General features: G+C 40.2%; 1 protein-coding gene across 11 annotated transcripts in view; it reads right to left on the bottom strand.

Moving 5' to 3' along the window:
* Positions 1–13,055, bottom strand: part of LOC106611444 (mitogen-activated protein kinase kinase kinase kinase 5) — a 142,094-nt gene that overhangs the window by 65,555 nt on the left and 63,484 nt on the right. For 10 of the 11 annotated variants that reach the window (XR_006771010.1, XM_045723721.1, XM_045723723.1 and 7 more), the window contains exons 5-12: positions 9,883–9,947; positions 9,510–9,565; positions 8,027–8,074; positions 6,033–6,075; positions 5,092–5,164; positions 2,988–3,119; positions 297–359; positions 131–212 (exon numbers count right to left, since the gene is read on the bottom strand). Coding sequence is in view for 10 of the 11 variants with exons in the window: in XM_045723721.1 (XP_045579677.1) it covers positions 131–212; positions 297–359; positions 2,988–3,119; positions 5,092–5,164; positions 6,033–6,075; positions 8,027–8,074; positions 9,510–9,565; positions 9,883–9,947 (562 nt within the window). In the remaining variant the exon portion in view is untranslated. Of the gene's footprint in view, positions 1–130; positions 213–296; positions 360–2,987; positions 3,120–3,212; positions 3,340–5,091; positions 5,165–6,032; positions 6,076–8,026; positions 8,075–9,509; positions 9,566–9,882; positions 9,948–13,055 lie in introns of those variants that run through there. The other variant, XM_045723730.1, reaches the window with a different exon arrangement.

Below are 13,055 nucleotides of genomic sequence, written 5' to 3'. Positions count from 1 at the left end.
CGGGGGCCTGGGATTAAAATAAATAAATACAATAGAAATATAGGACAAAACACACAACACTACATAAAGAGAGACCTAAGACAACAACATAGCAAGGCAGTTCATGTTTTCACGAGAACGTGTTAGTTACCGTTAAGAGCTTCTCTGCTGTCGGTCTCTTCTTCGGGTTCTTGGTCAGAGCGACTTTAACAAAGTTATGGAAGGCTGTGGTCCTGCAGGAGGAGGGTCATACGGTTACTGACTGTAGTAGTATAACAGAACTGCTCCAGGTCACATGACAGGAGTACTGTACTTACCATTTCGTTTTGTGTTTTAGCTTGGGAGGCTGAAAGCTGCTCTTTGACATGAGAAACAAAGCCCTGGAATACAACACATCAATTGAGATTAGATCATGTTATAAAACAATAATCTCTTATTTTACCACCGGTGGTGAGACTTTCATCTTCACTGTAGTGGGGCGAGTTTCACAAAACCTTCCTGGCACTACCATCATCTGAAGTCTGTTTTGTAGGCATTAGGCAACGACTGACAGTGATCTTAGTGCTACAAACCATTTTGGGAAACATGCCCATGTACTTAGAGGAGAAAGAGTAGAGAGTAGAGAGGTGTCATGACGTTGGCCTCTTTGAGTACAGGGAGGACAGTTGACACCCTCCCCCTTGCACCATCCCCCAACCTACCTCCCCCCACCCAGTCCCTGTGTGAAGGGGTGGTAAAATTCCAGAGGAGAATCTCTGGCCACATGGCCCATAGAGAGACACAGGAAATTCTTCCAACTCACAGAATTGGGGAGCCAAGCGACATTTGTGTTCTGGAGAAGGTATGGAAGGTGAAGAATCCAGCTACGAACTGGTCCGCTTGGTACAATTTTGTGATACTCAGAAGAGACAATATAGCCATATTACCATAAAACTGTTTATATAATAGCCAAATGGTTGTATAGAATGTATTAATAAGGATAAAGCTATTTTGTAATACATTGAGATGCTGTGTACTGATGTTAATGTGATAGAATGTATTTATGTCAAAGATTAAAATCAGTCATCGGCACGCCCCCAAGGGACACAGACAGGACAAGGCGTCATGTGACAAGCCTGTTCCATGTTCACTATAAAACCCCACCCTGATTTACTTTCTTCAGACCAGGCCTCCACTCCATTGCGAGTTGGTCAATAGGTTTGACCATCCAATTCCTCTACTGAAAGTGAACTATACCACGTGGTTAACTTTTAGACTATCGATACCGACAGAATAAGAACAAGTCTTTGATATTAATTAATAGTCTGCAGCTAGAAATTATATCATTGAACGCGAAGACCGACGAAACATCCATTCTATGATGACATTAATGAATGTCGCTTTGAAAGATCCATTCTAACCGAGAGAGAGAGAGAGAGAACGCGGACAAAACTCTCCAACAGAACGACGCTCCAACAAGGATCCCGACGACACACTGAGCGTAAATATATATTGATTGCAATTGTTCCCGAATGAGTGAGCGCTCATGTGCAAAGGATTAGCATATCAATTGTTAATATTAATGAACTCTGTGTACCTCCTCAGCTGAACTTTTATGACCCATTGTTCTACAAGACACCAGCCCTGCCTGTTAGCCCACTTTGTGACGATAATTACTGTTTGTATACTTTCTGTGAATTACTTAGTTTAGTAAATAAATGATTTTAAGACAATTGATGTATGGATGACTCTTAGTAAAGACTGGGTTCGTGCAGATACAACAATTTACGACGTTTGGAATGAGACTGGACGCGAGGTAAAATACACCATTTAAACCAGAAGATAATCGGCCTATACTATAATAGAATATAATATATAATGTTATAATATAGGAAAGTTATATTAGGAAAATTATAACTTTGTAATCTGAATATTTTCCTTGGTGCCCCGATCTCCTAGTTAATTATAGTTAAACGATTAATCAGTTTAATCGCGTGATAATAATTACAGGGAGTTATTTTGATAAACATGTCTTCAGTTTAATGGTGACCCAAAGACACGACAGAGGGTAGAGAGAGAGTAGAGAGACGGAAGAGAGGAGAGAGTAGGAAGAGAGTAGAGAGAGGAGAGAGAGGAGAGAGTAGAGAGACGGAAGAGAGGAGAGAGTAGGAAGAGAGTAGAGAGAGGAGAAAGACGGAAGAGAGGAGAGAGAGGAGAGAGAGGAGAAAGACGGAAGAGAGGAGAGAGAGGAGAGAGACGGAAGAGAGGAGAGATAATCAATTCACATACACTGCGTAGCGTATGACGACTGATACGAGAATCCATTATAAAAACAGTTGTATTTGTTACATTCACTATGTAGCCTTTTGTGAATTATTGTTGTGTTACTTTTGACTCCCCATATGTCCAACGGGAGCCACCGTACCTGCCTGCTGTTCAGTTGGCTCATGAACATGTTTATAAACATTTCAGCGAGTCTCTTTCTTTCCACATAACAGTTCTCTCTCTTCAACACAGTTCCTTGACTTTCCCAGCCATAGCCTGTCTAGGCTATATGCCTCTGCTCGAAATCAACAAAAAGGTAGGCATGAAGTTACTGTTTTTAAATATGTATTATTGGCACTGGTAGATAAACTCATCCTCAACACTAAATACAGTTAACTATAACACGTCACAATACAAGACGTAACAGTGCATTTTATGGTCATTTATCGACTCACTTTACCAGCATTGCTTCGTGCAGACGCAAGACAAATATCCTCCATTTCGAATTTGAAGAGCATGATAATTGCGGCCTGTGTGTTTCCTGTCATTCACTACCGTACATGCTAATTCCAGTGCGTGTTCAAAAATTAAAAATAAAACGCTTTTTGTTTGATTTGGGCTTAAGGGGGCAGGAGCAACACTTATCGTTTGATATGTGAAGTGGAGAGCAGAACCAGCATTGATTGGTAGATGAGTGAGGAAGTGGAGAGCAGAAACAGCATTGATTGGTAGATGAGTAAGGAAGCTTAGGGCAGGAGCTGTACCTCATTGGGTGCAGGTCAAACATAGGAGGCTGCAGCTCGGCCAGTTCTATGGAGGTGATGCCCACGGCCCAGATGTCACACAGCTGGTTGTAACCTCCGTTCTTCTCTACCGCTGCTACCTCTGGGGCCATCCTGCACAGATGAGACATATTGCCGTCTTGTCTACATATGTACACGTTTTACATCATCTCCTAGAAATTAGGACTGTAATCATGCAGCACGTACTGTACGCCTAACACAAGCATGTATATCAGCTTGACCATTTCAGTACTGGTGTTGTATACAGTATGTACAGTGATTCGGGAAAGTATTCAGACCCCTTGACTTTTTGTTACGTTAGAGCCTTATTCTGAAATTGATTAAATAAATACAAATCCTCAATCTACACACAATACCCCATAGTGACATCACAATACCCCATAGTGACATCACAATACACCAAAAACAACAAAGTGAAACGTTTTTTTATTTAATTTTTTTAGCAAATTTGGTAATGTAAAAAACAAATACATTTACATAAGTATTCAGACCCTTTGCTATGCGTTGGTGTATCCTGTCAGGTGCATCCTGTTTCCATTAATTATCCTTGAGATTTATCTACAATTTGATTGGAGTCCACCTGTGGTAAATTCATTTGATTGGACAAGATTTGGAAAGGCACACACCTGTCTATGTAAGGTCCCACAGTTGACAGTGCATGTCAGAGCAAAAACCAAGCCATGAGGTTGAAGGAATTGTCCGTAGAGCTCCGAGACAGGATTGTGTTGAAGGACAGATCTGGGGAAGGATCCCAAACATTTCTGCAGCATTGAAGGCCCCAAGAACACAGTTGCTTCCATCATTCTTAAACAGAAGAAGTTTGTAACCATCAAGACTCTTCCTAGGGAGAAGGGCCTTGGTCAGGGAGGTGACCAACAACCCAATGGTCACTCTGACAGAGCTCTAGAGTTCCTCTGTGGAGATGCGAGAACCTTCCAGAAGGACAACCATCTCTGCAGCATTCCACCAATCAGACCTTTATAGTAGAGTGACCAGAGAACCACTTGTCAGTAAAAGGCACATGACAGCCCGCTTGGAGTTTGTTAAAAGGCACCTAAAGACTCTCAGACCATTAGAAACAAGATTCTCTGGTCTGATAAAACCAAGATTGAACTTTTTGGCCTGAATGCCAAGCGTCCCGTCTGGAGGAAACCTGGCAACATTCCTACAGTGAAGCATGGTGGTGGCAGCATCAGGTTGTGGGGATGTTTTTCAGCAGCAGGGACTGGGAGACTAGTCAGGATCGAGGGGAAAGATGAACGGAGCAAAGTACAGAGAGATCCTTGATGAAAACCTGCTTCAGAGCGCTCAGGACCTCAGACTGGGGTGAAGGTTCACCTTCCAACAGGACAACGATCCTAAGCACACAGCCAAGACAACACAGGAGTGGCTTCGGGACAAGTCTCAATGTCCTTGAGTGGCCCAGCCAGAGCTCGGACTTGAACCCAATTGAACATCTCTGGAGAGACCTAAAATAGCTGTGCAGCGATGCTCCCCATCCAACCTGACAGAGCTTGAGAGGATCTGCAGAGAAGAATGAGAGAAACTCCCCAAATACAGGTGTGCCAAGTTTGTAGCCTCATACCCAAGAAGACTTGCGGCTGTAATCGCTGCCAAAGGTGCTTCAACAAAGTACTGAGTAAAGGGTCTGAATACCTATGTAAAATGTAATATTTCAGTTTATTTTTAATAACTTGTTTTTGCTTTGTCATTATGGGGTATTGTGTGAAGATTGATGAAGGAAAAAAACATTTGAATTAATTTTGTGTTAAAAGTCAAGGTACATACAGTATGTATAGTTAAGCAATAAGACACAAGAGACAGAGTTGAATTAATACAGTCACATCTAAATGGCCTTGCTCAGCCCGACTCTCTATGGAGAGAAAGAAAGCCTACGTCCCAAATGGAACACTATTCCCTATATAGTGCACTACTTTTGACCCGAGCCCTATGGCGCCTGGTCAAAAGTAGTGCACTATAAAAGGAACAGGGTGCCATTTGGGTCTCAAAGAAAGACTCACCAGTAAGGAGTCCCGACGGAGGACCGTCTCAGAGAACAACTCACCAGTAAGGAGTCCCGATGAAGGACTTCCTCTTGGCAATGGTGGCTGTTATTTTGGCTGCTACTCCAAAATCAGCTGGAATAACAAATGACAAGATCTATTCAGATTATATAACACAGGCAAATCAAATCAAATGTTATTACTCACATGCCCCCGAATACAACAGGTGTAGACCTTACAGTGAAATGCTGAATAGAACAGGTGTAGACCTTACAGTGAAATGCTGAATACAACAGGTGTAGACCTTACAGTGAAATGCTAAATACAACAGATGTAGACCTTACAGTGAAATGCTGAATACAACAGGTGTAGACCTTACAGTGAAATGCTGAATACAACAGGTGTAGACCTTACAGTGAAATGCTGAATAGAACAGGTGTAGACCTTACAGTGAAATGCTGAATACAACAGGTGTAGACCTTACAGTGAAATGCTGAATACAACAGGTGTAGACCTTACAGTGAAATGCTGAATACAACAGGTGTAGACCTTACAGTGAAATGCTGAATACAACAGGTGTAGACCTTACAGTGAAATGCTGAATACAACAGGTGTAGACCTTACAGTGAAATGCTGAATAGAACAGGTGTAGACCTTACAGTGAAATGCTGAATACAACAGGTGTAGACCTTACAGTGAAATGCTGAATACAACAGGTGTAGACCTTACAGTGAAATGCTGAATACAACAGGTGTAGACCTTACAGTGAAATGCTTACTTACGAGCTCTTAATCAACAATGCAATTTTTTTTTAAATAGAGATAAGAATAAGAAATAAAAGTAACAAGTAATTAAAGAGCAGCAGTACAATAACAATAGTGAGACTATATACAGGGAAATACACAGACAGACTACACAGACTGTATACACAGAAAGAAACACACACAGGGCTGAGGGCCATGAGGTAGCCTTCATAGGTGTTCACAGAGGTAGAACAGCTCACCTAGTTTCACATGCCCGTTGTCTGTTAGGAGGATATTAGCACCCTGAAGAAAAGAACCCAAACATCGGCCGTTATTAGCAAAACATGTACTAATAGAGACAAATACTGCTGCCCTGCATAGGAGGATAGATTATATATATATATATATATATATATAGACTGTTCCATCACACTGAGGAACTGAACAACAATAGCAGATATATAGACTGTTCCATCACACTGAGGAACTGAACAACAATAGCAGATAAAACATTTCCTCTTCGCATAAAACCACAAACTATCACGTGTGTTATATCATCTTTCACTGTTTTTTATGAAGTGATTGCAATTGTGTAGCTAGCAGGCAATACTATAGTGAGTAAGTCAGTATTGTGGCTAGGCTGGTCTATGATTGACAGGTGTCTGTCGGCATCCTGCAGCAAAGACACAGAGAGAGAGACAGAGAGAGAGAGACAGAGAGAGAGAGACAGAGAGAGAGAGACAGAAAGAGAGAGACAGAGAGAGAGACAGAGACAGAGAGAGAGAGACAGAGAGAGAGAGACAGAGAGAGAGAGACAGAGAGAGAGACAGAGAGAGAGACAGAGAGAGAGACAGAGAGAGAGAGACAGAGAGAGAGACAGAGAGAGAGACAGAGAGAGGACAGAGAGAGAGACAGAGAGAGAGACAGAAAGAGAGACAGAGAGAGAGAGACAGAGAGAGGACAGAGAGAGAGACAGAGAGAGAGAGACAGAGAGAGAGACAGAGAGAGAGACAGAGAGAGAGACAGAGAGAGAGAGACAGAGAGAGAGAGAGACAGAGACAGAGAGAGAGAGACAGAGAGAGAGAGACAGAGAGAGAGACAGAGAGAGAGACAGAGAGAGAGACAGAGAGAGAGACAGAGAGAGAGAGACAGAGAGAGGACAGAGAGAGGACAGAGCAACAGAGCGAGGAGAGAGCGACAGAGAGAGAGAGAGAAAGGGTGAGAGCATTGAGAGGTGAGATGACAGAGAGAAGGGGAGATAGAGGAGAGAGGGCACCACAGAGAGAGAGAGAGAGAGAGGAAACAGGAAACTCTCTCTCTGTAGAAGTACAGATATTCTATGGACCTAACCGTGACCCGCTGTGATAACACAGGCAGTCTGATACTAGGCATGAACTGGGTTCAAGCTGAAACCACTGGCAGTGACGCCATCAGTCACGTGCATCCGCGGTACACTACACACCCCCAGCAAGCCAGCCAGCCTCTCTTCCTTCAGTGATTCATTCAGTGAGACAGTGTAAAAGGAGGGAGCGAGAGTGTGTGTATGGTACTATAGAGTACCACAGTATGAGTCATAATACTCATAAAACCTAGCGGTCAAACAGGGAAATGGTTCCATTCGGTTTTCCACCATTCATTTTTTTTCCATGGGGGATTTTAAAAAGACTTCATATGAGGGTTTGTGTTTAGTGTCGGCTTACTCTGGCGTGACGTTTTGACAACCGTGTAAATCTCTCTAGGACAAGGTGACTTTAATCAATATATTCGCCTGTATTTACCCCTGTATTTTTTTTAATGCTAATTAGTTGCTAATGTGGCTATCATAAAGAACTACAAATACCATGATGGTCTGGATGAGACTGCTGAATCGAGGCAAAGGTAAAAATCTCGTAAATTGACTATCTAATTGACACAATGCCTGTTAGCAAAGGTGTAAGCTAGAGATGACGTGTAGGAGCATGTAGGGATTTGTAGTTTTGGATGTCTACTTTGATGCTAATTAGCATTTTTTAAATTGAAGAATAAATGGAGATAAATAAATAAATGGAAAAGTCACGTTGACTTTGAGATTTCCACGGTTATCAAAACGTCACACCAGAGTATGCCAACACTAAAACACAGCCCTTATTATTTTAAGTGTTTTTAAAATCCCTTATGGGGAAAAATGAATGGTGGAAAAACGATTGGAATCATTTCCCTGTTTGAGTGCTAGGTTTTATGGGTATTATGACACCTCCACATAGGGGCTCTATACCTTGATGTCACGGTGCATTTTTCCCTTGGAGTGTAGATATGCCAAACCCTGTGAACGCAAAGAAAGAGCTATGTTAGAGATTTGGTTGAAATGGCAAACTTGGGAGTCAAACCAGAAGTTTAAATTTCCTTTAGGGCCGGTTTCATGGACCCAGATTAAACCTAGGTCTGACCTGAACTGTGTTCGAATACTCATACTAACCGCTCTAAGCGTACTACTTGTGATGTAAATTGAGTATGTAGTATGCTTATTGGTCATAGTATGGATATAGTTAGTATGCCAAAAGTTCCCGAATGTCGTACTACATTCGCCAAAATATGAAGTATACAAGCAGTGGACAATATTTACGTGGTTTTAGGGCCCATAATGCAATTCTTCAGAAAATGGGAGTGGCTTCACAACATTTTCAGATTTGACAAAAATATGCAGCCAGACGAGAGTGGATACAAATTCATTGCTGACAAATGTTAAGAAAATATTGAGCAATGTAATAAAGTAAACGACTTTTCAAATAAGTTAGGCTACACGTTGTTTGCTGACAATTTGTTAGCCATGCTAGCCTTACAAACCGCATAGCATATCATTAGAGCAATTGCTTGTGTGCACCTAACTAACGTTAGTTGGCTACTAATACACTGAACTTGACAGTATATTAACTATATGCTATTTAACTACCCAATGTGTATTGACTTGATCATTCATGTTATTTTTAGTTAGCTAAGTGGTATAGTCGTTGTGCGTTCTCAATAGACATTGTTGATGAAGTCGTAAGATGTCTAGCTAGTAATTTGTTAGCTATGCTAACAAGAAGTTGCATAGCAACAGCGTCAACTTCCGGGTTAGACAGGCAAAGCGCTAGTACGCTCAACTGAAAGGATACTTTTCGTTTACAGTATACTAAAATGAACTAATAGTATATAGTATGTAGTATATACTCATTAAGTATGTAGTATACAGTATGTTAGTATGGGTATTCCAACACAGCTCTGGACTTTAAGGACATTAGTCCATTGTTGATATAATCCCAAAATGTTTTGCATGTCAGCAATCATGTTTTCAAGATATAGAACTTTCAAAATACAGAAATGTATTATATGATGTAAAATGCATCATACCAGCTGTATTTCTGTATTTTGAACGTTCTATATCTTGAAAACATGATTGCTGACATGCAAAACATTTTGGGATTATATCAACTAATGAAACAAATAGCAAAAGATTGTTTTTTTGGGTGGAGTTTTCCTTTAAAATTCACTTTACACGGAGATACCATTGAGCCTCGTTTGTAGTCCTGGGGTTGTATGTATCAATCGTCTCTGAGTAGGAGTGCTGATCTAGGATCAGGGCCTCCCTATGCATGTAATCTCATTCACTGTGACGTGGAAGGCAAAACTCTGATCCTAAATCAGTACTCCTGCTCTGAGAATGCACCAGGAGTAGAGGCAGAATCTGTGTCAAGGAAACTGTCCCTAAGTGTAATTACCTGTACGGTCTCTCTGCAGACGTAGGCTATCTGCAGCTCTGATAGGGGACCCGTTACTGAGAAATTAAAACAGACAAACATGATGGTTATGCTGCCCTAAAGGCCATTTGTATAGTTTATTATATATATTTATTATAATTGTCAGATAGGATTCTGTCTGTAAACTGTAATCTATGCAAACAGTGTGATCATCCCATAGGGGGAGAGATGAAACATTTAAATAAGAAATAAATAAACCATAATTTATAAGTAATAAATCAGACAATTTGACAATATAACTGTGATGATATGCGAGAGAGAGAAGAGACAGAGACAGAGACAGAGACAGAGAGAGAGAGAGAGAGAGAGAGAGAGGAGACAGATAACAACACACCATGATATATGTCCTGTAGAGATCCTCCCCCACAGTACTCCATACAGATCCACAGCTTGTCACGGCTGATACAGGGAGGGAGGGAGATGAGACAGTTAGGGGCACAGGAGCCAGTTAGGAGCACAGGAGACAGTTAGGAGCACAGGAGACAGTTAGGAGCACAGGAGACAGTTAGGAGCACAGGAGACAGGAGAAGTAAAACAGACTAGGGGTGTATTCATTAGTGCAAAACGTGTTGCAATGAAAACTAGCGTGTCTTATTTGACAAGTTCAGGTAGGTCCTTCCCCGTTTCAGCCTGTTTGCCTCTGTTTGGTTCCTAGCAAATAACCCCAGGGCTTACAATATACACAGCTAAATAGTTTGCAGAACATGAATGGCCTAACGTAGACACAAAAGACCAAGAACAATATTAGGGCCGTATAAAAATATATATGTATATGTTTTCGCAAATTCTGTTTTCTCCGTTCAGTTTTCACAGGTTTTTGCTCTTAAAATCACAGTTTTTGAAAAACAAAAATGATTGTTCCAAGTCCACAACAATGCTTAAAAATCACATCAGGAGATCCCTTGAGGTCTGGGAAAAATCTTTATTGAATTTATTTTTGGGTGTATTCAACTGCACACCAGCCAGAGACGATTGTTTGGTTAGCGATGTTTCTGTAATGCTCATGTGATTGCAGAGTTTGCTAAACAAATGGCCACTGGATTGATGCAAAAAAAAGAAGAAAATAAATCATGATATCATTCTACCAGGTAGGCAAAGGCTATTTTGTAGTTAACATTTCATTGAGAAGGTTTTGGGAAAGCCTTTCCATCTACCAGCAGACTGTTTCCATTACATTAGCATCGTCGCTAACAGCTACACAACGTGGTAGACAAACACACACAGACAGACAGGCATTCCTGTGACGTTGCCTCTTCAGAAAGTTGAAGGAAAAAACAAATCTCTGATGCATTTTGTTTATGTTTTATGATAATCTTGGGACACATTTATGCATTTTTTAATTAATTCAATACATTTAGTTTATTTCCTACTAAGTTCAATAAAAAAATGTATATTGTTGAATTCCATTTTAAATGTCTGGATTTCTTAATTCCGTCCGCGTTCTCAGCAACGTGAATTTTATAGGGCCCTACAATACATCAGATTTTCTCTGATGATGCCAACTATGAGAAATAGACAACTGGCAGGTAGATAACTGGCAGGTAGATAACTGGCAGGTAGATAACTGGCAGGTAGATAACTGGCAGGTAGATAACTGGCAGGTAGATAACTGGCAGGTAGATAACTGGCAGGGCAACATTGCTGCTAGAGCGATTCAATCCGCAAGTCATCCCAAAGATATTTATCAGATGTTATGTAGGACGGAGAAGTACAGATGTCGATTAAGGCAGCCCCCCCCCCACCCCACATCCCCTCTCTGATTCAGAGGGGTTGGGTTAAATGTAGAAGACACATTTCAGTTGAAGGCTTTCAGTTGTATAACCGACTAGGCATCCACCCTTTCCTTTACAGTAAACATGTCAGACCTGACTGTACTGAAGACTACATTATTAAAGAGTAGTACAGTAAACATGTCAGACCTGACTGTACTGAAGACTACATTATTAAAGAGTAGTACAGTAAACATGTCAGACCTGACTGTACTGAAGACTACATTATTAAAGAGTAGTACAGTAAACATGTCAGACCTGACTGTACTGAAGACTACATTATTAAAGAGTAGTACAGTAAACATGTCAGATCTGACTGTACTGAAGACTACATTATTAAAGTACAGTAAACATGTCAGACCTGACTGTACTGAAGACTACATTATTAAAGTACAGTAAACATGTCAGACCTGACTGTACTGAAGACTACATTATTAAAGTACAGTAAACATGTCAGACCTGACTGTACTGAAGACTACATTATTAAAGAGTAGTACAGTAAACATGTCAGACCTGACTGTACTGAAGACTACATTATTAAAGTACAGTAAACATGTCAGATCTGACTGTACTGAAGACTACATTATTAAAGAGTAGTACAGTAAACATGTCAGATCTGACTGTACTGAAGACTACATTATTAAAGTACAGTAAACATGTCAGACCTGACTGTACTGAAGACTACATTATTAAAGTATAGTAAACATGTCAGATCTGACTGTAATGAAGACTACATTATTAAAGTATAGTAAACATGTCAGATCTGACTGTACTGAAGACTACATTATTAAAGTACAGTAAACATGTCAGACCTGACTGTACTGAAGACTACATTATTAAAGAGTAGTACAGTAAACATGTCAGATCTGACTGTACTGAAGACTACATTATTAAAGTACAGTAAACATGTCAGACCTGACTGTACTGAAGACTACATTATTAAAGTACAGTAAACATGTCAGACCTGACTGTACTGAAGACTACATTATTAAAGTACAGTAAACATGTCAGACCTGACTGTACTGAAGGCTACATTATTAAAGTACAGTAAACATGTCAGACCTGACTGTACTGAAGACTACATTATTAAAGTACAGTAAACATGTCAGATCTGACTGTACTAAAGACTACATTATTAAAGAGTAGTACAGTAAACATGTCAGATCTGACTGTACTGAAGACTACATTATTAAAGTACAGTAAACATGTCAGATCTGACTGTACTGAAGACTACATTATTAAAGTACAGTAAACATGTCAGATCTGACTGTACTGAAGACTACATTATTAAAGAGTAGTACAGTAAACATGTCAGATCTGACTGTACTGAAGGCTACATTATTAAAGAGTAGTACAGTAAACATGTCAGACCTGACTGTACTGAAGACTACATTAAAGTACAGTAAACATGTCAGATCTGACTGTACTGAAGACTACATTATTAAAGTACAGTAAACATGTCAGATCTGACTGTACTGAAGACTACATTATTAAAGTATAGTAAACATGTCAGATCTGACTGTAATGAAGACTACATTATTAAAGTATAGTAAACATGTCAGATCTGACTGTACTGAAGACTACATTATTAAAGTACAGTAAACATGTCAGACCTGACTGTACTGAAGACTACATTATTAAAGTACAGTAAACATGTCAGACCTGACTGTACTGAAGACTACATTATTAAAGTATAGTAAACATGTCAGATCTGACTGTACTGAAGACTACATAATTA

The sequence above is a fragment of the Salmo salar genome, chromosome ssa09 (assembly GCF_905237065.1).
Source record: "Salmo salar chromosome ssa09, Ssal_v3.1, whole genome shotgun sequence".
Lineage (NCBI taxonomy): Eukaryota > Metazoa > Chordata > Actinopteri > Salmoniformes > Salmonidae > Salmo > Salmo salar.
This window is presented reverse-complemented; position numbering and strand designations above follow the sequence as displayed.